Source organism: Cibotium barometz, chromosome 38 (genome assembly GCF_041138505.1).
Source record: "Cibotium barometz isolate CiBa-2024 chromosome 38, ASM4113850v1, whole genome shotgun sequence".
Taxonomy (NCBI): domain Eukaryota; kingdom Viridiplantae; phylum Streptophyta; class Polypodiopsida; order Cyatheales; family Cibotiaceae; genus Cibotium; species Cibotium barometz.
In genome coordinates, this window is record NC_141083.1 from 46,266,956 (window position 1) to 46,291,749 (window position 24,794).

General features: G+C 40.2%; 1 protein-coding gene across 1 annotated transcript; it reads right to left on the reverse strand.

The window, feature by feature from the left end:
• Positions 1–20,753: 20,753 nt before the first annotated feature.
• LOC147616789 (uncharacterized) lies at positions 20,754–22,174 on the reverse strand. The gene has a single exon (XM_086777848.1). It carries the CDS (start codon positions 22,095–22,097, stop codon positions 21,060–21,062), a length of 1,038 nt encoding a protein of 345 aa, XP_086633974.1. The 5' UTR covers positions 22,098–22,174; the 3' UTR covers positions 20,754–21,059.
• Between the last annotated feature and the right edge of the window lie 2,620 nt (positions 22,175–24,794).

Here is a 24,794-nt window from a genome sequence, read left to right on the forward strand (position 1 = left end):
ATCCTACTAAAACAAACAAGTTGAATTGATGTTTGAATGATTGTAGGAAGAGGAAGATGCCTACTCGAAGTTTCTAGTTTTCCCAATGCATCTTCGAGACTGCTAGTAGTCACTCCTCAAATTTCGAGTTCCGTGACACCATGGTGCAGATACTAGAGAAGAATACTAGAGAAGATGTCCCTCCCTCATTTCTCTCGTATTGAAAGAGGATGGGGTAGAGATTTCTGGAGTCATGGGCCGAGATATTTCTTCATCCGAGCAGATCGAATTGGGAACCTTACAACCGACCTAAAGCGGATTCGTTGGATTGAAAAGTTAAAGATGATCGTTTATTTTGGTTTGTCGGTACCCCCAGGGCCAACACCTCTGTCACTATAGATGGTATTCGCATACCTCATGATCATTGGGTGTATGACCAAGTGATGCAGATCTTACCTGCTGATAGAGTAGCTGTGATGGGATCTACCCCGATCCAGAGTCTACCACCCTTACCATCAGTTTTTAGAGTGGTCTTAGAAACTACAGCGGAACCCCCATATTTCACCTACGTGGACTGCTCTACCCTTATGTCATAGTCAAGCTTAGGAATTTCCCTTGATGGCAAATAATTATATTAGTCTCATATCTTTGTAATAAAACTCGTCCTTGTAAATATTTGGAAATAAAAAAATTTCAATGTTTTACTCTCCAAAAATAAGCGTTGTGCAAATATGAATCTTGTAATCTTAAAATTGTTTTTACAATGATGGCCAAGACGATCACCCTCCACTTCCCAATGCGCTTTACACTGATACCCAGGAGAAGAAGCTCCTGCTCAAGCAAATGCAACCTCCCTCCTCTAAAGGAGAAGGTTCAAAGGTTGAGAAGGATGCTGAAGTCTAGATTGAGGCGATGGACAATTATTTCTCTGCCGTCGGTACTGGAGTAGCAAATCAGTCTATTCTTGCACGGTTTCGCCTCATCAGAGATGCTAAACTCTGGTGGAAACAGTGGTGTCGTGACAAGGAAGTCACCGAGCATTCTCAAATGTGGGAAGACATCAAGCAGGCAGTGAAGGAAAGATATCTTCCCCCATCCCATGAATCCATAAAGATGAATGAGTTTTTTAGTCTTAGGTAGTGCAGCTTAACTCTTGAGGACTACTATTCCAAATTTATCACTCTTCGGAAGTATGTCCCAGCTATGACTACTTCCCAGTAAGTGGCTCATTTTTGCCAAGGGTTAAATGAACCCTTAGACTCCCACCTTGAAGAAATGAGGCCAAGAACATTACAGGATGCTCTCATACGAGCAAAGCCCCTTGTGAAAGAAATGAAGACTGACAAACCTAAGCATCAAAAGAGATCTTACACTGAGGCAAATCCTAAAGATCAACCCTACAAGAAACCCCAACAGAATTTCCCCTACTACAAGAGAGGGTGACAAGGCAACTCTTTTGTTCCCCGCTCGTATGCTGCTTCTTCCAAAGAAGGCCCTCTGTGTTTTGAGTGCAATGAGTTGGGACACTTTAGAGCCAATTGTCCCAAGATGGCAACATCATTTTCCCAAGGTAGCAGAGGAAATCAAGGCCGTGGAACCCCTATATCCACCAAGGTGCAAGAGGCAGTGGGCGTGGCAGAGGCCGCGGAGGAGCAGTTGCTAGGACCGCCTGTATTATAAGTGAAGAACCAACCTTGGAAATGGCTAAAGAAGAGCGCGCCACCGTCCATGCAGCAATAGAACACCAAGGTCCGAATAAACAATTTGGTATAATCCAAACCCCAGCCACTCATCACGGTAAGCCATTTCAGCTTTTGATTGATTGTGGCAGTACCCATTCATTTCTTTCTCCTAGGTGTTTGCAAAAATTAAACTTGAGTCAAAAAATAGCTAGAAGAATGACTGTAGAGTTATCCAGTGGGAAAGAAATAGTATCTCGCCACTCTATAGGAAACCTTGATTTTGAGCTGGGTAATGAGCCAACTCATGGCCACTTTAGAGTCTTGCCATTAGGAATTTATGATGGAATCCTTGGGATGGATTGGTTAATTGCAAACAAAGCTAGCATTCATTGTAACCAGGGGAGTATCACTTTTGAAAATGAGCATGGCCAAGTAATATCTGTTCAGGAGATAACAGGAAAACCTAAATCTAGGGTAGTCAAGGCAAAACATCTTCTCAAGGGAACACATAAGGCTCAACAAAGCCATTGAACCTAGTATGGAGATAGAACCCTCTTGGCTCCAAGAATTCTCTGACATCTTCCCTGACGAGGTTACAGGGCTACCGCCTCCTCGAGAAGTCGATCATGAGAGGTGATCCCTGGAGGATAAAGATCCCTTATATAAAACTCATCATCAGATAATAATTCACTCAGATCGTATCATTCAAATCCTTATCACAATAATGGTCCATTAGACTGAATTTTCTATCTGAACAGTCCTTCATGAAAATTTTCAATTATACAGATTTTTAATTTGACATCCCTTAACTTGATCCATTGGGTCAAGTGTTAACAGTAGCAAATCTATCAGCACAATCCACTAATCTCATATTGATTTGCTAAAGTCATTAACGTCATTTGAGTTATGAACATCATCACAGGGACTCTCCCCATTAATCCTCATTGTGGTTTTGCTTAGTTTAATACATTTCAACCAAAATTCAAGAATCTTCATTTTTCAATCAAAATCCAAATCAACTCATCAGTTCTCAACCAAAATTTAAAATCATATCAACCACATTCGAATTCATCATCTGGATAGTATTGATGCTTATAATTTCAAGTCTAAGATTTACTCGTATACAGTGCCAGTAAAGAGTTGCAGTTATACCCTCGGTATATATGGGTAGTCACGATCCTTGGAACTATAAGGTAAATACCATCATGTCTAGGCCTCAAGCAAGCCTCAAGCAAATCAGGGATTCCATACAATTGCGGTACTTCCATATCTGAAGACCCAATTACCAATTTATGAATTTCAGAATAATAAAAGATCTTGTTTCTACCTAGAGAGAGAAAATATTTTAGAGAGAGATAATTCAGTTTTTAGATATCTTTAGATGGAAAAATATCCCTTCTTATTAAAATAAATTCCCCTGAAACAGAAGTTTAAAAAGAAATTCCTAAGGTGCATTAGAAATAAATTATAAATGTGCACAAAAGACCTTAGCCTAAGGGTCAAGATTTTCTGAAAATTTTAGATTATGGTCCAATTAAGGTTCCTATGGACCAATAAGATTAATCCAAATGTAGGGAGGAGATAAATTGAAGAAAAAAAGAAACCCCCCCCCAAAAAAATGGGTAAATTCTCACATAAGATGAAGAGTGGACTAAGGACCAAAGAAAAGGATTAAAAAACTGATTTTTGACACCTCAGAGTGGGGATCTCCCCTCATGAAGTAGGCGCCTTTTTCTCATCATTACCCCCAATTCTTAATCAATAAAATGAGATATTTTCATCTCTCCTCTCTCCTGTTTCAAAACTAGATCCAAAAAGTAAGCTGAACTGACCCAAAGATGGTCAAACATTGACCAAACTGATCTGGAAAATTCTAGAATCAAATTGCTTGGTTAGAGGCTCACTTTTTCCTATAGATAGAAGCCTCCCCCTTTGTAAAAGCTTAATGGTGTTTATACACTGTTACTCTACTCCTGTCCTGAGAGCCATCTACATTGAATTTTTTAATAATTCAATTGTTTTTGGCCTAATCCTCTCCAAAGTGAATTGGTGGCCACTCTTGCTTCAAACAAGAGTAGAACCCTCAATCCCTCAAGCCAAAGGAGAGCTTACAAGCCCCATGTAAGCTAATTTTCTTACTTGTTTACAAATTTTCATGAAAAATCTATGATTTTCTTGATTTTTATGTTTTGTAAATGTTTGAATTAAATTCAAATGCTATCCCTTTGATAAAAAGGCCACCCCCTTCTCTTCTTTACATTCTAACCTTTCTTAATCCTAGAAAGATTAACTAAGGGATTAATTAAACTCTTCTTATTGTTTACTCTCTTGAATTTAGAAAATTGTGTAGATTAGAGTTCTATAAATCTAATTTGGGTTAATTTAAGTTAAATAAAGAATGATAAAAATGAGAAATGGTCAGCCATACAAAGGAGGTTATGGAAAAATTTTCTAGAATTTTATGAAAAAGAAAGTTTGTTTTTATGTTATTCCAAAAGAGTAATTCCCACCATTTTTGCATCTAAAAGAAATATTCTAATTACTCCATGTACATATTCACCTATGAATATGCATGGATATCACTGATATTAATTATTAAATTTGATTTTTATGCATAGAAAGATGCATAAAGGAATTTTTTTTATTATAAAAGTGCTATTCTTATTAGATTTGATTTTTATGCATAGAAAGATGCATAAAGGAAATTTTTTTATTATAAAAGTGTTATTCTTATTAAATTTGATTTTTACTCATAGAAAGATGCATAAAGGAAAATTTTTTACTATAAAAGTGTTATTCTTATTAAATTTGATTTTTATGCATAGAAAGATGCAAAAAGAAAATTTTTTTATTATAAAAGCATTATTCTTATAAAAATTGATTTTATGCATAAATAGATGCATAAAGAAATTCTTTTTATTTTAAAAGTGTTATTCTTATTAAATTTGAATTTATGCATAAATAGATGCATAACAGGATTTTTTTTATAAAAGTGTTATTCCCATTGAAGTTGATTTGTATGCATAAATAGATGCATAAAGAATTTTTATATCAAAATTAGAATTCTCTTAAATTCTATGAGTATTTGATAAATGAATAATTAAATACTCTAAGAGAGAAATTTCTATCGTTTTATATTCACACGGATTGTAAAAAGAAAATTCAAGAAATCTATCGAGATCAAAATATTCAAATAAATGATTATTTTATTCCTCATTAGAATTCGTAACTAATTTAGAAATCAGTTAAGTGAATATTCAAAGAAAGAATTCAGTAAAATAGTAACTGAATTATCAAACCTTTTTGAGAAAGATAGTTCAGGAAAAATCTTATCAAACTCGAACCTTGAATCAGACTATGACCAAGACCAAACTCTTTCGTCAGTTTCGAGGAAAGAAGGTGTGACGAGTTTAGATAAAAATTAAAAAATGGAGTTGTCCCCGTTTTTCGGGCAAGGGAAATTTTCCCAGCTTCGGTTTCGGAATGACCACCAGATTAGTCTCGTGTTCGGACATTCGAGGGCGAGGCCCCGAGTGGGAAACCCTGCCCCACGCAAGAGGAAGCTACTTCCGCTGCTACTAGCAACCGGGAATCCGGTGCGTGGAGGGGGCAGAGGGGTCTCACAAGGATAGAAAAATATATTAGCTAGATCTGTTAGTACTAAGTCACCCCTAAAGATACCCATAATGATAGTTGGATCTGCATCTCTTTCTGTATTTTGGCGAATTAGTGTTAAATCTCCTAAATTCAGGTCATCAGTTAAGTTTATCTCATACTAAATAAGGAAGAGGGTTAGTGTAGACAAAAACAAGGTTAAGGTTTGAGGAGGGGCCCAAGGAGTTACCGGTAACAAACCTATCTCCAAGGCTCATTCAATGAGTAGTCTCAATTCATCTGTAGGCTCCATTCTTTCAGTCCTTTCCCTTATTTCCAACTGGCTTTCCAATTCTTGTATCCTCTAGTCTTTTGTTGATAGAAGATCAAATATTGTAGCCTCACATACCATTCGTGCAGCATCAACCTCTTCATATCTTCTTATGCCCTTCTTGCCGACACTTCTAGTGTAGTAGCAGCTTCAATTCTCTTTAGTTTCTCTTTGGCTAATAACCAGCTGCTTTCTTAGATGTTGATTGACTTGATCAAGCACTTGTTGGTGACTGGCTAGCATCTTATCTATTTCCAAAGATTTTGTAAGTGATAACTTCATTTAAGGCTTTGATTTTTTTTTGCATGTGCTTTGTGTAATTGCTCCCTTTTAGCTTGAAGATTTACCACTTTTTGTTCAACTGCCATGATGGATTTAGTAAGGGTGGTGATTTTCTTAGTTAACCCTTATTCTTTGACCTAGAACAATGTCTGATCCTCCTTAAGCTGCTATGCATGTTGTTCTTCTTTTTCTCGATCATTAGCCACCTCCTTTTGAAGCTGCTCTTTAGCGAGGGTCAGCAAGAAGGCATGGATCATGATCACATCACTCATTGGCCCAGAGGTTTCGCAGGTTGACTCAAAGATCTCAATATATTGGATTGGGTCGCCATCCCCTGAGAACTTTTGTACAAGTTTGGAAATGATAGGTGGCTTCATTTGGGGTGGTAGAGTGGCGCCTAGCTCCCTAACCATTCCTCGGCCCATTCTTGGGGCCATATTCAGCCAGATCAGCCCTTGTGATTGCGTTAAGATCTGCATTTAGATCCACAATTGGTCTTTGACCAGCTACTCCCCCCCTACCTCCTGCATTTTCTCTTCTAGGAAATTCAGGTCTATGGCTAGGTCCGGTCAACTCCTCATGGCCTGCTCATTATTAGCGGCCTCAGCCTCCACCTCTGTTGGATTAAGAGCTCCATGCCTTGCTAGAATGTGGGATGATTGATTATTTGTTCTATGTCTTCCCTTGTATAAAGGCGATCCTCACCCTCTCCAGATTCCCTAGGTAAGTGGTCCCCTTCATTTTACGTATCAAAGACTTCCTCCGCCCTTGGCTCTTCATTGATGGGTTCTAGATTTGGGATTGCTTGTTCAGTCATACCCATCCCCGTACTATTAGTGGTGTTTCTAGATGTTTCTGGTTCCTTGCCACCCATTGAGTACGAGCTAAGTAAGAAGCACAAATAGCGCATGAGGGACATGCATGTCTTACACCCTTATTATCCTTAGAAGTTTGATTCTTGATAAGTTCTCTTTTATAAGGAAATTCTCAACTTTGGAGACTGGATGAGTGAGAATCTAAGGGCCCCCATACACCTGAACATGAAGAGAAGGAGGAGGAGGATGAGCCATGCACCTAAGACAAAAGGATATTCAAAAGTTTCCATGAACAAGTTGGGATACTATTTTGAAAGAAATGAAATGAATGTCGTATTATCTATCATTGTTTATAAAGACATGATGGTCCCCACAAACTTGGATGGTGGTGCTAGTGTCAACATAATCACTAGGGATTATTGGGAGGCCTAGGAAGCCCACCACTTATGGGCACATGCCTCGTAATCAAGTTTTCCACCACCATCAATGATAACATAGCTAAACATTTGGGCATCCTTCGAGATGAAAATATTAAGACCTTCAGGCTAAGCTTCCACCGTGGTGATGGATTTTCAAAGAAGAGTGTCATATACCATGATCCTCGAAAGGTCTTACATGAGAGATGCAGGACCCGATCACCCAAGTCAAGGAGATTATGGGCAAAGAGTGGAAGCTCATGTGAGCTCACTAGAAGGGGTGGAGCATGGTAGTTTTCTCATAGAAGATGCGTGAAGTTATGTGGAGGCCATTGGCTGCTTTCACAATGTGCACCTATGGTTTCTCAAAAAAAACTATGATAGAGCATCCTTGAAGCTTTAACATGTAAGTAAGGAGCTCACTGTTGTGCCCATATTAATGGTTGGTTAACCTCAAGAAGGAGGTTCAGTCAAGACAAAGGCATGATTGTAGCATGGAGGATATCCATGTGGAGCCCTTGTTCAAGAGCACAAAGAGAAAAGAGCAAGTTATAGGAGTTACACAACTTCAAAAAGAGATGATGCATAATTTATTTGGCACACCGCATTTGAGTGTTGTTGAGGTAGATGGATTTGAAATTAAAAGTGATGAAAATGATTCAAATGATGATGTGGAAATGTTTGGAATGATTGACAGTTTATTATCGTCTATCAAAGAAGATGAGTAAGCACTTCCAAACATGAAAATTTTCTTTTAAAAATTCAGGATTAAAAATTCAGGAAAGATGATTATGTATGGAAAGGAAGAATGTATGAAATGTGTGTTGTGTGAGAAATATAAGATAAAGGGACCATGGGAAAAGGATGTACAGCCATTCACCTTGGTGCCATTCAAAAGCATGTGCGCTCAAAAGAACACAAATTTGCACACATGAAATGGCGTAGTGAGAATGATAAAAATACCACCACATGTTGTTAATGAAGGACATAAACAAAAGTATTGGAATCACTTGAATGAAATTGATGCATTCCTTAAAAAACTTAGCAATCATGAAATATGAAAATTTATACAATTTTAGCATATGCACCTAAAGTAGATATCCATGCAGAAAGGATATTCTTCTTACACCACTATTGTTGAAATGTCAAGCTCGTATACAGCTGGAGGATAGCACATGGGTGCTGACAGAGTGACAGTATGGTAGATGGATATCATGTGCTGACAGAGTGACAGTATGGTAGATGGATATCGTGTGTACTGACAGAGTGACAGTATGGTAGATGGATATCGTGTGGTGTGTTTATGACCGCGTCCAGCTGGTCATGTGTGGTGTGGACATTACATTAGGTTTACTTTGTAGTGTGGACATAACACTATGTTGTGTTCTCCTTTGTGTGAGTGAGAGAGATGATGACTATGGCTTCTCTCCTTCTTTATGATTGATGAATATGGATTAGGGTTTGCTTCTCTTTGTGTGTGCTCCCTCCTTCTTCTGTTTTTTATCATGGTATCAGAGCCTAGAGCTCATTAGTTGTGTTGTGAGATTGAGTGAGAGAAGAGGGAAGAAGAAGAAGAAGCTGTGAAGAATTCCATTGAAGCTGTGGAGCAAAAGAAAGCTGTGGAGCTCACCTCAGTTACAGATCTGAAGCTTGGCCTAACAAGTAAGAGTAGCAAAACTCTCTTGAGCGGATTGCAGGTGCCAAAGAGCAGGTTCAGTGAAGATTGAAGTGCATAAAGCAAGCAGAAAATTTCTGGTTTTGAAGCTTTCATGGAAAGCTTGTGAAGGAATGTATTTTGTCAAATGTATTGGGGAAAAAACAAAGGAAACACAGAGGTTCTCATGTATTGTGAAAGGGCACATGTATTAGCAACACTGGAGCAAACCATTACATGAAACATTGATGTATTTCAGGAGATTTGTGAAAGAAAAATTTTGGTTTTTTTGACTCCTGCAAAACAGAGAATATATGCCCCGTGGAGGATCAAATGCGGCAATACTACTCAGAATTGGAGCTTGCCCTTCATACCCATGATGCATTAGGTCATAACTAAGGATCCTATCAACTCAATGGTGATAACCCCTCTCTCCTAGAGCCTCAGAAGCAGGCGGCGCTTTTCTGTAGCAGTTAGGTTTCAACATTTTTCATGCCATTTACTCATTTCTACACCATTTGATGCCATTCAAAGCTTGGGGAGTTGAGAAAAGGCATTGCTAAGGCATTGTGAAGCTTTGTTGGAGCTCATTTGTTGGATTAAGAGCTCATTGAAGTCAATTATCAGTCATTTGCAAGTTTACAAAACTGTCTGCAGAAACAGAGTCCCACTAATCAAAGCATTAATCCCTACCTGTAGCAAATTAAGCTAATTCCTTTGGTACAAGCAAGGAGCTATGAGTTGCTAAACTTTTGATTCAAAAATTTTTGAATTTGGATGAGATTTGAAGAATCTATGAGCTTTTTAGTGACTGTTGGTCACTGACATATGCAGAAATAAGCAAACTAGAGAGTCACATTTTTTACTGTAGCTCACTCAACTTGAAGAATTTGGTCATTTCCTCTTAGGAGAACTTGGAGCAAAGTATTGGGAAGCTAAAGCATACCTCAAACTTGGATTTCTACAACTTTTTGAAGGATTAAGGATCATTCTTTGACTGGTTTTTTACTGGTTCTCTGGTGAGAAAAAACCAAAAAATTCCAACTAAACTTTTTTGAAGTGTAATGCCTTGGATGGTTGAGATACATGCATTGGAGAGTGTTTAGAGGTAAATGTGTATGCAAAACACATATTTGAAGCATTTTACAAAGGATTGAAGTCTTGGACAGCATTTGCAAGTGTGACATTATAGGGTACATTTAGTACATTGTTTCGAGTACAATCTGTAAGCAAACATGGGAGATGGTCCGGTACAAATTGTTGGAGAGAAGCTTGACAGAACTAACTTTCAAGTGTGGAAGTTTCGAATGAAGAGTTTTTTGAAAGGCAAAGGTTTATGGAGTCTCGTGTCGGATGAAGACCCGGAGCCATTTCTACCTCCTCAACCAAATAATGCTCAGTTGGTGGCTCACAAGCAATGGGTAGAGCGGTCTTCGAAAGTGTTGCATTACTTTTCAATATGTGTAACAGATGCCTTGCTTATTCACATCCAAGATGCAAATACACCGAAAGAAGCATGGGATATATTGTGCCGAATGTATGAGACAGACACTGGTGCAAGGAAGATACAACTAAAGCAACAGATTCACAGTGTAACACGAAGGAATAGGAGTATACATGAGTATGTTCAGGAAATCAAGGGTTATGCAGATTCACTATCATTAATTCATGCTCCAATGGATGATGTTGATTTGGTTGCTCTCACATTGCGTGGTTTAGGTCGGGAGTACAAATCTTTTGATAAAGAATTAAAGCTTGGACTTGGTGGTATGAATATTACAGGTGGTGCATCCTCATCCAGTAATGATGAGCATGCAAGGAATCAAGCTTTTTACTCATCTAGAGGCTCTCGAGGCAGGGGGAGATTTGCCCCTCGAGGCCGTGGAGGACGTGGTTGGAATGACAGGTTTACTCAACCACAATCAAATCAGAATTTTCAGAATTCACAGTCATCATTTGGACCACGTGGAGGTCATGGATTTCAATCCCATAGGGGGAGAGTTGGAACAGGTGCTCGTGGTAGAGGATGATGGCAAGGTCCTCAACAAAATTTGAATGGGATTGAATGTCACTATTGTGGCAAACTTGGACATATGGCAAAAGATTGTTACAAAAAGCAGAATGATGTCAGGAATGGAAGACCACAACATGGAAATTATGCATCTACTAGTAACAATGATGGGAGTTCAAATCATCTTTTTGCAATGAAGCACATTATGGGGACAATGGATTCTCAGAATGCTGGAGATGAGTCATGGTATATGGATTCGGGTGCCTCAAACCACATGACATGTCATGGTGAGTGGTTTGAGAAGATGCAACCATTGGGTACAAATGGTTATGTGGTCACAGGAGATGATACTCAGCATCTTATAACACATGTTGGCAGTGTGCCTTTGAGGATGCATGATGGAAATGTGAAGAATATGTCAGAAGTGCTATATGTACCATCCATTACAAAGAATTTGGCATCAGTAGGCCAAATGGTTGAGCAGGGACTACAAGTAAGATTCAATGAGAATGGCTGTTTTGTGGAAGACTTTAAGCATGGCTATAGATTGATTGCCAAGGGCAAGAAGGAAGGAAGGTTGTTCAAATTGGATGCAGGCATACCAGAGTTGAACTCAGCCATGTTTTCTAAAAGCAATGGGATTGTGCAAGACATTGATATGTGGCACAAAAGGATTGGACATGTCAATATACAGAGATTAAAGAACATGCAAACAAGAGGCATTGTCAGTGGACTGCCTAGATTCAAATATGATGGACATATGCATGTTTGTGAAGCCTGTCAGTTTGGAAAGAAGGCAAGGTTGAGGTTTCCTAGAGAAGGAAATATAAGTAACATGCCACTTGAGATAGTACACAGTGATGTATGGGGTCCTGCACAAAACCCATCTATCAAAGGCAGTCTATACTATGTGACATTTATAGATGATTTCAGCAAGATGACATGGATATACTTTCTGAGAGAGGAGTGAAGTGTTGGAAAAGTTCATGGATTTCAAAGCTCTTGCAGAAAAGCAATATGGCTGTTGGATTAAATGTTTGAGAACAAATGGAGGTGGTGAATACACCTCAAAAGCTTTTGAGCATTTCTTGAGGAAGCATGGAATAAGAAGACAGTTGACTTGCAGGTATACACCTCAGCAGAATGGTGTGGCTGAGAGAAAGAATAGAGTCATATGTGAAGTGGCAAGGGCAATGCTCAATGAAAAGAGCATGCCAGATTACTTCTGGGCAGAAGCATGTGCTACTGCAGTGTATATATTGAACAAAACACCTACAGCAGCCATTCATGGAAGCACGCCAGAGATGCGGCTTACAGGTTACAGGCCAGACATTGGACATCTCAAAGTTTTTGGATGCATAGCTTATGTACATGTGCCTGACGAAAGAAGAAGGAAGTTGGATCCTAAGGCAGAGAAATGTGTATTTGTTGGATATGCACAGGATCGAAAGGCATACAAATGTTATAACCCTCAAACTAGACAAGTGGTCATCTCACGAGATGTGGTGTTTGATGAGTTTGCTAGTTGGTACAAAGTAAAAGATGAGGGAGTCATTGAGTCACTTGAGGCAGATGTGCCTGTGAACTTGCCACAAGCAAGTTCTAGTTCTACTACTATGTTTGGGCCAGTAGAGCAGAAGCTGAGAGTAGCAGTGTACGTCCATGGTCTAAACGTTTGAGGCATGAGAGTGTGAGCACTGGGAGTAGTGCTATGGATAAAGGAAAGAAGAAGGTCGAAGGAATTGGCAGGACAGATATGTGCCACCACATGCTAGAGTTACAGGTTTACAGAGTGACCCGCATGCATTGCGGAGATCCCAAAGAGTCAGATATCCAGTTGACAGATTGACATATCGAGATTTTGCTATGCACTATGCATACATGACATCTATGGTGAAGCATGTGGAACCTACATGCTATACAGAGGCTATTGGAGATCATGTATGGGAGAAAGCCATGGATGAAGAGATGGATGCTTTGGACAAAAATGATACATGGGAATTGGTTGAGTTACCGCAAGGAAAGAATGCAATTGGTTGCAAATGGGTGTATAAGGTAAAGTGCAAGTCAGATGGTAGCCTAGAGAGACATAAAGCAAGGCTGGTCGCTAAAGGATATGCACAAACTTATGGTCTTGATTATGATGAAACTTTCAGCCCAGTGGGTGGCTAAGATGGCTATTGTGAGGTCTATCATTGCACTAGCAGCACAAAAAGGTTGGGCTTTACATCAAATGGATGTAAAAAATGCTTTCTTGAATGGTGAACTACAAGAAGAGGTGTACATGGAACAGCCAGAAGGATATGTATATCCAAAATATCCTACTTTTGTTTGCAGGTTAAAGAAAGCAAAACTTGTGCCAATCATGACTCTTGAGGCCACTAAGATCATCATCCTTTGTAAATGCACTTTTCAAGCAATGCATACAACCTATAGGAGTCCGAAACTCTGAAATTGTCCTCTTCACTTGTTGTTCCTCCATCTTACTAAAAACCCATGGGGCTCTTGGAAGTTGCACCTTTCCATTGGGTCTAGTGCGAGCCCACAACTCTTGCATGCAACCTATCTCTTCTAAGTCGTCCCTTTGGCCTTTAGTCTCCGTTTTTCCTGTCATGGTCTTCCACAGAATGTCAAATACATTCTTGAACATAAGCATCGGGTCAAGCAAATGGTTTATAAGAAGATCACCCCAATAGGGGAGTTGGTGAAAGATAGAGAGCCTCTTCATCCCAAGACATGCCAAGTTGCCACATTCCTCCCATTTGGGCTTCCAATCGCTTGCCTTCAATGCACTTGGAGGAGGTCTTCCTAGATTACCATCCCGCAATTCATGATTTTCTAGAAGATACCTAACATGTCCTTGGTAGACATTCTTTCGTAATGCTTTTGAGTATCTTGAATCAAGTCGAGGACCACATAGAGGACATACATTATAACCCGATATAGATAAACCTGAGCATTCTCCATAGCCAGGCCAATCATGCATTGTCCACATGAGAATACCTTGCACAGTTGCAAGTCTTTGGCCACTCTACTGCTTTGACATGTCCTTCACTTCAATTCCGTTCCACAAGGTGCTTAACTCATCAATAAGTGGTGTCAAATATACATCCATGTTCTTCACCTTGTACTTTCCTAGAACTATTAATGAGAGCAACAAATGACCTTTCTTTATTGCCAACCATGGCGGAAGATTATAATTCACAAGGCAAACAGGCCATGTGCTCCATGAAGAGCTCCGTAAACCAAAAGGGTTTACACCATCCATTGCTAGGCCAAGACGGAGGTTACGAGGATCTTCCCTAAAAGCCGGCCATTTCTCTTCAATGTGTCTCCATGCGGGTGAATCAGCAGGCACACGCATCACTTCATCTGTGGATCGAGTTGTGGCATGCCATGTCATCAATCTTGCTATAGATTTGCACCTAAACATGCTTTTTGTTCTTGGGATGATTGGAAAGTGCCTAAGAAGCTTTACTGGGATAGCTTCCCCCTAAACATCTTCTCTATATCTGTTAGAGCCACAATGGGGACATTCTTGCAAATGCTCGTATTCATGGCGAAAGAGAATACAATCATTGCGACAAGCATGAATATCATTGTAATCCATGCCTATGGATTTCAATAACTTCTTGGCATCTGCAAGAGATGGAGGCATCTCGTTGCCGTATGGCAATATCTGGTCTTTCAAAAGCCTGCAAGTATGGCAATATCTGATCGTTACTATTAAGATTTAGTCAAATACAAGTTAAAAATTTATCATTCCAACATTAGGTGTAATCTCCATAAATCCCTTACTTGAAGAGTTCAGTGACACTTGTATTAGACCATCCAAAAATTGACTGTAAATTTAGCATCGTAAGAGATGCATGCAATACAGATATCTTGGCACCATTGTATAGTGGAAGGCGTCCAAGTTTACGCATGGCCTCTTCCTCTGGTTCATAATTTGACCGTTGAGAATGTCGTGGTTGATGATCTTCATGTTCATGCTCCTCGAAGACACCTTCTTGTTGCTCGAGAAAGGCATCCAACATTTCCTCCATTGGACCTTCTTCCATTTCCTGGGTGCTGTTAATTGAGCTCCATCTGTCACTCCCTCCTTCGATATTCTCATCCTTTGTTGGGGACGAGGATTCATAGGCGCAATGTTATCAAGATGTGGTTGCACAATTGCTTGGTTGTACGATTGAAACCGTAAATTTTGTAAGCGCTCCATTGGAAATATGCCAGTGTCATGAATATGCTGGTTGCAAATCCTTCGTTTTTGAAATATTTGGTACTTACATCGCATGCATGGACACGCTATTCTCTCTTCAAGATTGAGAGGCTCCATCTAGCAGGATAACATGTATATGTAGCTCATTAAATGCAAATCATTACGCATTACACAAATCATTAAGCATTATGTAAACCATAAAACAGGGCTTCTTTTCCCCAGCCGTGAGGGAGATTTTAAAAATAACATTTAAAGCATCAAACGGGCTTCTTTTCCCCAGCCGTTGAGGGAGATTTTAAAAATAACATTTAAAGCGTCTCAAACGGGCTTCTTTATCAAGTATACATTAGTGATGTTTAGGCATATACATTATATGTGCTTTAGGCATATACATTAGAGTATATACATAGAGACATAGCGTTGACATGCATGTCTTAGACATTAGATTTCAAGTCGAAAAAGAGACCGAAACGCCTTGGGTATGCGCCAAAAAGAAAATCTCTCTCTCTCTCTCTCTCTCTCTCTTGCAAAGTGTGTGTGTGTGTAAAGACAAATAAGCACATACATTAATTTCTTATGCACTCACATATATGCTAATATTAGCATGTATGTGCATAAAACAACAAGCTTTCATACTCAATTTCAATTAATAATTACAAATTGAGAACAAATTAAAACATAACAAAAAGACAAGTAATAAAACAACATAATTAGTAATGTGCTTACCTCTCAAATGTGGATTGGATAGTGCGTATTCGAAGCAGATCTACAAGCTAGGACACACGTGGGAGGAACAAACCTACACACACATTGCATACATTAGTAATAGATGCACATACACAAGCTCTCTCACTCTCTACATCTCTCACAACACACACATACAAATCCTCTCTCCAAACATAATTAAGAAGGTAAGAAGAAGGATGGAGAGAGGGGAAGGAGATATACACACACATCACACATTTACCCTAATCTCTCCACACACACACACACACACACACACACATAAGAAGATGGGGAGAGGCAAAACGCCATAAGAAGATGAGGAGATGGGGAGAGGCAAAACACCCAAGGAGAGAGAGGGAGATCTACACACACACTTCACTAATTCTCTCCACACACACACACACACACACACACATCAAGAGTGGGTCGAATGGAAGAAGGCGAACGCTTGAGGGAGATGCACGCATACCTTGTCTGGACATTCGACGCCTTGCAAAACAGAGAATAATAGGTTCTTGGCTGTAAAAAAGTTACGGGCGTCGGTATCTGCGTCGAAATATCCGTCGGAATACGCACCGAAATATTCGTCGGTATCTGCGTTAGAATATCCACCAGAATATGCGTCGGAATATGCGTCGGTATACGCGTCGGTATACGCACTTTTGAAAATTACCCGCCCGACTCTTTGCCTCCAAGTTTAGGACGTACATACCGACGCTCGACATTTACGTCGGTGTTCTAGCGTCGGTATGCCCTAAACCTCTAGTAGTGAACATGGAATTCACAAAGCTAATCATGGTTGTGACAATGGGTGTGCTAAAACTAAATTCAATGCAATCATTAAGGTGTTAAATGCAAAAGGCTTAATTTGCAGTGTTTAGTGGGTATATCCACAGATGATAACAATTCTATGCTTGGTTGCCATGATGGATTGGTTGCAAAGTTAATAGGCAAAATTCCTCATCTCATTAGTGTTGGACATTGTGTAGCACATACAGAATCTTTGGATGTTGTGCTTGATGCATCATAACAAATTTTACTCATCTAGATTGAGAACAAATATTTTCAAAACTTCTTTGTGAGATATATTATAATTTTGGAGGTTTTACAAACACATGATTTGAGATGGTTAGTCAAATGAAGTGTCATGGTTAGATTACCAAATTTGATGCCTGCTATCTTAGGACTTTGGAAGGAGAAAGTACCTTGGTATGAGAAATTGTAAATATATAAGTTTTTCTTTAGCATCTACATACTTGTTGATGTATTGCATGACTTGGACATATTGAACGAAAAATTTTATACCATGACTTGGACATATTGAACAAAAAAAATTTATACCATGACTTGGACATATTGATGTATTGCATGACTTGGACATATTGAACAAAAAATTTTATACCATGACTTGGACATATTGATGTATTGCATGACTTGGGACATATTGAACAAAAAAATTCATACCATTGGATTGGATGGAGCACACTGCAACCATATTAGACAAATAACCTTAGCGGAATTATTCTATACAGACAAAATGTTGGCAAGTTTACTAAGGAATGTAATGCGTATGACTCAAGAATCTAAATCTAGAATTTTTGTTGTATGCAGTTTTGACATTTTGAAACAATTAATATTTGTAGCTTACTAAGGGGCTTTTACATATAACTTTAAGATCTCAATGGATAGAGTAAGCATTGTATCACCTTAAAAAACTTGCAAACACATTAAAACCATGTGAAACAAATGGATGCTAAAAAGTGGTGTATCAAACACACACAACTTCCTACTATTTTAGACACTCTCAATTGAATTTTATTTCATGTGAAACTTGTTAAAATCTTTGACACAAATATGAAATAATTACTTGGAATTTTTCACAGGGCTTAGTGATTTTTTTCTCTAAGCTTAAAAGGCGGTTTTCTCAAACCTAAGTTGCAGTCTCATGCAAGTCCTAGTTATGGGTGTAATTCCTTATCGTGCCAGCATCCAAATTGAAAGGTTACATTTTTTAAAGACACACTAGGTCACATATTCAAACTCCTCAAGAGGGATTTTGAATATGTCTTTCCTCTCGCAAGTAACATTTTATTTGCATCGTCCGAAAAAGGACACTTAAGTGTCCTTTTTTGGTACCAAACTAGTATTAAGGATATCTTGAGATTATAGACTAGGTTGAATGCATTTAGTCTCATACATTTAGTCTCATATCATCCAAATGTTAAGAACATTGAGAAAAGAGTTTTCTTTTTTGTGTGCAAGGATATCATGACTATGTTCAAATACATTGGAATTCTTCTAGTGTGAATTTGGGCGTTATGTCTAATTCAGAAATCAGGATAGTTTGAACTACAAGTTTATACAAGGTCAACTGTGGACACCACCAAAGATATATAACCACGCAACAAAGGGGGACAAACATGGCGTATAAAAGCTATGGAATAGTACTTGCATGGCACGAAGGGTTCACAAGAATAACATTTGTATAACATGCGGAGCATGCATTGAAGATCTAATGAAGCACAAACTCTTGAAGCTCTTAATATATGTATAAGCATAGGGGGAAAAAAAACCTCACAAATTCACTCTTTTTTCATTTAAAAAAACTGCCAAATAGTAATAGAGAAAAAATGAGGAGAAGCTCTCAAATGAAAGGCAGTGCTGCAGTATTGATGTGCACACAGTGACATAGGGCTTGGTCATGCTGTGTAACATAAAGTGTGCAATTTGGTATGTGACATGATATACAATGAGCATGCTTCCAGTTGCAAGACCAAGCAAATCATTGGAAGAGCAAAATCCAAAGACTTGTGTGCTGCATGACCCCATCGTACCTGCTCACATAATGTAATAGCATAACACAACCTTTAAAAATTCTCTGTTTGTGCTGCACAGGAGGGCAGACTCGCGCATCTCAGTGCAGGAAAAAAGGTAGGATGTGGCAGCCAATCTCTCATGGGAAGCTTTACAAACTTTTGAACCAGATTGCTACTGCTGCTATAGCAGTTCGCTCTTCTGAAATAGTTGTCACTAGAACGCGGCAGTTGATCTCTCTCATTAAGACCATGTCCATGCAAATACATTAGACCTTTGAACTTGCAGTGGTCTAGCAATAAGATGGTCATGCATACTCCCCTTCACTCCAGATTCGATAAAGCCACCAACGCTATCGCCACTGGTCAACAGAACTCTCTGACAAGATTTAGGAGTTGGAAGAACTGTCAGGGCCCAGATGGACCACACAGATGGGCTTGGATGGGCCCAAAATGGCTTGGATGAGCCAAGGAACTCAGGTCTGGGATTGTGTGTTCACGGGTAGATCCCTTGAGCATGCAGATACAAGTTTTTGAGAATGGGAGATTGTCCAAATACACTAAATGCATTCATAATTGCTTGGGCATAATGAATTTTGAATGCCCTATTGTTTAAATGCATTCATAATTGCTTGGGCATAATGAATTTTGAATGCCCTATTGTTTAAATACTGTGGTCTCCACATGTAAGTGTATTTAGAAATCTTGCCCTCAAAGATTGTATAAACAGGAACTCCTAGTTAATATAACATAATCACACCAGGGGTCGGCTCAATCCGGCCCCAAAGCGCCTACAAGCTTTCATGCTTATCTCTATGGTGTTGTGAATGTTGTTGATGTCATTTCATTTGTCTCATTTGTATTGATAGTGATTTGGTTCCCAAACCTCTGTTCCCGGATTTCAAATGCCCTGGAGGGTCTGGGGGTCATCAATCAACTCCATGGTATGTATAAAACCACGCATGATGAAGCTCGCCACTGTCATAACAAGACAGCGATTTCCAAAGCTTATGCAGCTTTCTGGTACTTCAACTGATTTCCCATTGGAAACCCCTCTACCCATGGAACTTACCGCGATTGCAATTGGGCTGCAGTCCCCACAGGCAGCCCCTTCAGTACGGTATTTGTAAAACCACTCCAAGAAGTTGCTGTAAGTTCCAAAGCTTCAGCCACTTTCACACGGGCATCCCCTCTAGTAGGGTATTTGTGAAAACACTCATGGAGCGCGCCATAGTCACAGCTGGGTAGCAAGTTCCAAAACATTAACAGCTTTCCCAAGGGCACCGGGTATCTTTTATAAGCAGCAACAAGAAGCACCTAATGGCACGTCGACAGAAACACAACACTGGAAAGCCTTGAACCATCCCAATGCTGACATACTTGGCACCGCAAAGACCCTGTCAGCTAACTCTTGTTTGAGCAGAAAGGGTTGAAGGTGGAGTCAGCAAGACCAGAGGAAGCGATAAATTGGGATTTCCAGATGCAAGGAGTGAATTCTCTCCAAGAGTGTTTGAATAACCCTCCCTACTCTCTCTCTATCTCTTGGGTACAATAGGCAGACACTACCACATTTCAATACAGTAAGCGCCCTTCACTTACCACTGGCTGGTATTTTCTGGCCCACAACCGCCACAGTGATTGTGATAGGGAGAATGAAGAAGAAAAGGGAACAAGGAGAGTGGCCTTTATATGCAGACACTCCTACGTTTCTCTAGGGTGGCCACCTATACAGTCGTTGCTGCCTTCATGATCCCAAGGGGCCGCATGCCCTCCAACGAATACAACCAGCTGATGTTTTTAATGTCAATAGCATGAAGATGCCCCTCGTTACACCTGCATCTGCTCCGCAAGTTTTGATAGCAAGCCAATGATACTTGCAAATCAATCAGTCACACCAATATTTATCGAGCAACACCGGGTACCAAAATTTTAGAAGATCGTAATTTTGGTTGAGAACCTTAAAATTATGACATGGCAAAACAATGCCCCTTGATTTTAAATAAAAATTTTACTGCACAAGAACACATCTCCCCATAGATTCACAAAGAAGAAATTAATGTCACAATGCACAAGGCACCATTACAGAGACAAACTTGTCAAGAGTGAATGCATACCTTCATACAAAATAACCAATCAGGTCATATGAACGACCAAAAAAACCTGCCGCACTAAATATGATTCACAAAAACAGGAGTAAATGTTGCAAATTAAGAACAAAAAACAGCAGCTGAAAGATAAATATAGAGATAGACATCACACATTTAGTATTCAAGCTACATGGGAAAACAAGAACTGCTCAATGATTATTCTGGCACTACTTGTCTGGACCCACCTTCAAAGTGACAAGAAACTGTCTTCCCATACCATAGTCTAGAAAATCCTTGCATTACTACAACCTCCCATAGTCAAGCTGAAGTAAAAGACAATGTATTTGTAAACAAAATCCCAAAAACCTTCTGTTTCACCTACTACAGGGAAGAGTGGGCTTAGGCAACCCAATACAAGATAATGGCTGCACGCCTAATACATACTCTAGCTCATCGAGAGGCTACATTTACCTTCAGAGTGCGTCCTTCCACTTGTTTGCCATCTAGTGCTGAAATTGCTGAATTCATCTCTTCTGCAGTAGACATCGCCACGAATCCAAACCCACGAGAATTCCCAGTTTCACGGTCTCTCATGACCCTGGCTTCAAGGACAGTACCATGGTTGCTGAAGAGGCTTTGAAGGCCATTGTCATCAATTGTCCAGGAAAGGTTTCCGACAAAGATTCGATGGGAGGAGGGGGGAGGGCCATATGATCGGGGTGGGGGTGGGGGTGGGGCCGTATAACTGGTGGCAGCAGGGCTAGACATAGGGCTACCGGTGGTGCCGATGCCGCCATCGCCCGTGGCAACCGTGGGGCTGCCAATGCCGCCGCCAGTGTATGTTCCGCGGGGTTCAAAATTCTGAACAAGGCTACTACTGCTGCCAGAGTAACTTCCACCTCTGGAGTAGTTTCTGCTGGGACGATTGCGGCGGCCACCAATCTCTCTCTCATGGGGGCGCTTTTCTACGAAATCCATGCGGATACACCGCCCCTTGAACTTGCGGCCGTCGAGCCGGACAATGGCCATACATGCTTCCTGCTTGGTACCAAATTCAACGAAGCCCCCGACCCCCTGAGCGTTGAGGTCAGGGTCATCGGTGAACTCCAGGGTTTCGGCGTTGACATCAGGGATGCTGTTGAGCCACTCGTGGAGCTCGCCGTGGTCACAGTTGGGAGGCAGGTTCCAGAGTTTGAGCCGCTTACCCACGGGCACCCCCTCCACGTAGGGTATCTTGTAGAAATCCGGGTCAAGCGCCAGGATGGCGTTCCGGCGTACGCTCCGCCCCGTCGACACAGACAGAACGCTGATGAACCTAGAGCCGCTGCTCGAGCGCGGCGCTGCCTTCAGAGACAAGAAGCGGCAGCCCGAACAGGCGCGAGTGGGAAAGAAGGCAGCGTTGGTGGGCCGCGCCGGACAGCCCTCATAAGAACGGAAAGGGGTGAAGAAGGTGGAGGAGGAGGCGGAGGAGGAGGAAGAGGCAGCCATGACTTGAGCACGCGGTGAACTCCCCTACCTATGAGCTCTGTCTGGATAAACCCTCAACAGCATTTGATTTATTAGGGTGAGCGTCCTTAAAAGATTAAATCAGATATTTTTACAGCGGCCTCACATCACCTACATTTTGAACCCTCACATCACCTACATTTTGACAAAAGCCCAGCTTGCTCCTCGGCTCGAAAAACAAAAATCACCTACATTTTTTAAGGTTTTTTCCTCAACCTTGGATTCTAGAAATGATAGGTTCAGCTTAGCCTAGAACTTGTTATTTCTAATTTTCTTTTTAACTTCTCAAATCGAGTGGAGAAGGAACTTTCACAAAGAGCTGATGGACATCATTCACAAGTGAAGAAATGGGTCGACAATGCATGTTGTATACACACGTGAACTCCCCTTCCAACTCTCTCTCTCTCTCTCTAGATAACCCAAAACAAACATCACGGCGTTTAACTAGGGTACATGCCCTTTAACATTAAATCACCTGCTAAATATTTTCACAACGGCCTCAAATCACTCACCCTTTTTCTGTCTCATTTTTTAATCATAAATTTATCACTCACTAATTTATTATGAAACATTAAGAAAATATATCAAATTTATAAGTTTATATTTAGTGTCAAATGAGAGTGAACATAAACTAAACACGAAAAAGAGAGAGAAAACAAGAAGTAAAACTAGCTTTATAATATCTCAAACTAAATATCTTTAATTATTTAATTATGAATCTTTCATATCAAACCTAAGAATTTAAAAACTCAATAATTCTTATAAAAAAACATTGGTTAGCTTAAATTTTTCGATTAAGACATCAAAATCCATCTCAAAAAAGAAATGAAAAATGTGAAAAATTCACATACACATGATTAACAACACTTAACCAAGGTTAATCATATCTTTACCAAAAATGCTTCTCTTTGAGTGTCTAGGTTGGAGGCAGCTTTTGTGATCATTCTTTTAAAAAATTGATGCTGTAGAAGGATTTATAGCACATGAAAACCTTGAGGGTAGTGTGGATTTGTGCACAATAATGATTTTTCCAAAAAACGCGACCTTCTTTTAATTGGTTGCTCTTGGTGATGGTACGAGCGAATCAGATCGACTAAAGTGGCTACCGTGTGCATCCTAGAGCTGGAAAGAGCCTCCAATCATCGGTTTGGTCAATGGTTTTGTGTATGGAGAGCAAATAAGGTTGTAATGGCGGCAAGGGTCAGAAAATAAGATGATCTAACTAGCAAACGTGGTGAATAATGAGATTAATCATTAATCATGATTAAGATATGTGATGATGAGTAGGGATTAATCATAAACATTGAGAAGCATAGCTCTGATACCATGTTAGCAATCACAGGATCAACCATGGAGCTATGGAAGATGAAATCTCTCCATGGTTGTGGAGAGAGAAGAGAAAGCTTAAGCACACAAGAGAGAGCAAGTTGGGCACAACACAAGGTGATTGTATTATGAATGATATGAGATGAGATGAATGAACCACCAAGTATAATACCCTTTTATAGGCATCAAACCCTATCTTTTGACCCTAACTAAGAGGTGGTTCACACCAAGTTGGCTATAGACCTAATGACTGGATACCCATATCCCCAATGTCACGTGGTATTTTAGTGTATTTCTAACAAGTAATGCATAAAAGCAAGAAGAGGAACAAGAAAAGCAAGTAAGAACAAAGCGGACAAACAAGCAAATATGTTAGGAAAACATGAGTCCTCAAGTAGGGAGAGCTATGGTGGTTGTGAGAATGCTAAGGTGGGTGAAGCCTAAGATTATTCATGATGATGAATGTGCTATGCTAATGAAACTTTAGACTCAAGTTTAATTAGGTTACAAGATTGAGACTTATACTCATAGAAAGACTTGAGATAGTTTGCATGATTTGATTGCTTGAAAATGATTCCTTTTGTATGAGGTGAGTACAAATTGGTTTTGCTTGCTCATCTAGGATTATGCTTGCTTACAATGTGGCTAATTGTTGATTCCCTACCAAGACTTGTACTTCATGGCAACAATTCTGAACACCCCCCCTTTTGATGCTCTATTCTTAGGCCATTACAAGGTGGTTTGATGCAAGGTTTACAACTTCAATACCCCCCATGTGGGTGCTAGATTAGGGAGATGGTCACCGAGGGAGCTTGGTGGAGGGAGATTTTTCTTAGTTGCCCTTTGTCTACTTGAGCACTCTCTCTCTAACCATTACCACCACCATCTCCGCCCACCACCTCCTAGCCTCCCAGCCCAACCCAGCCCCGCCCCCCCTCCACCATCAACGTTGCTCTCCTCTCTCCCTTGTCTCACTCTCCCCTCTCTCTCTATTCTGTTTCTTTGCTCACTCTCTCTACCTTGCTCCTCCTTTTCTCCCTCTATCTATTACCATCTTCCTTTCCTCTCCTTTTCTCCCTCTATCTATTACCATCTTCCTTTCCTCTCCTTTGCTCTCTCCAACCGTCTCACATCTTTCCGTTGCTATTCTCTCTCTCGTCATCTCACTCATCTCACCTCTCTCTCTCTCTCTCTCTCTCTCTCTCTCTCTCTCTCTATCCTTCTCTTTCCTCTTATCCTCCTCTCTCTCTCTATCCATCTCGTCGCTCACTTTCTATATCCTCCCTCTCTCTCTCTCTCTCTCTCTCTCTCTCTCTCTCTCTCTCTCTATCCTTCTCTTTGCTCACTCTCTTT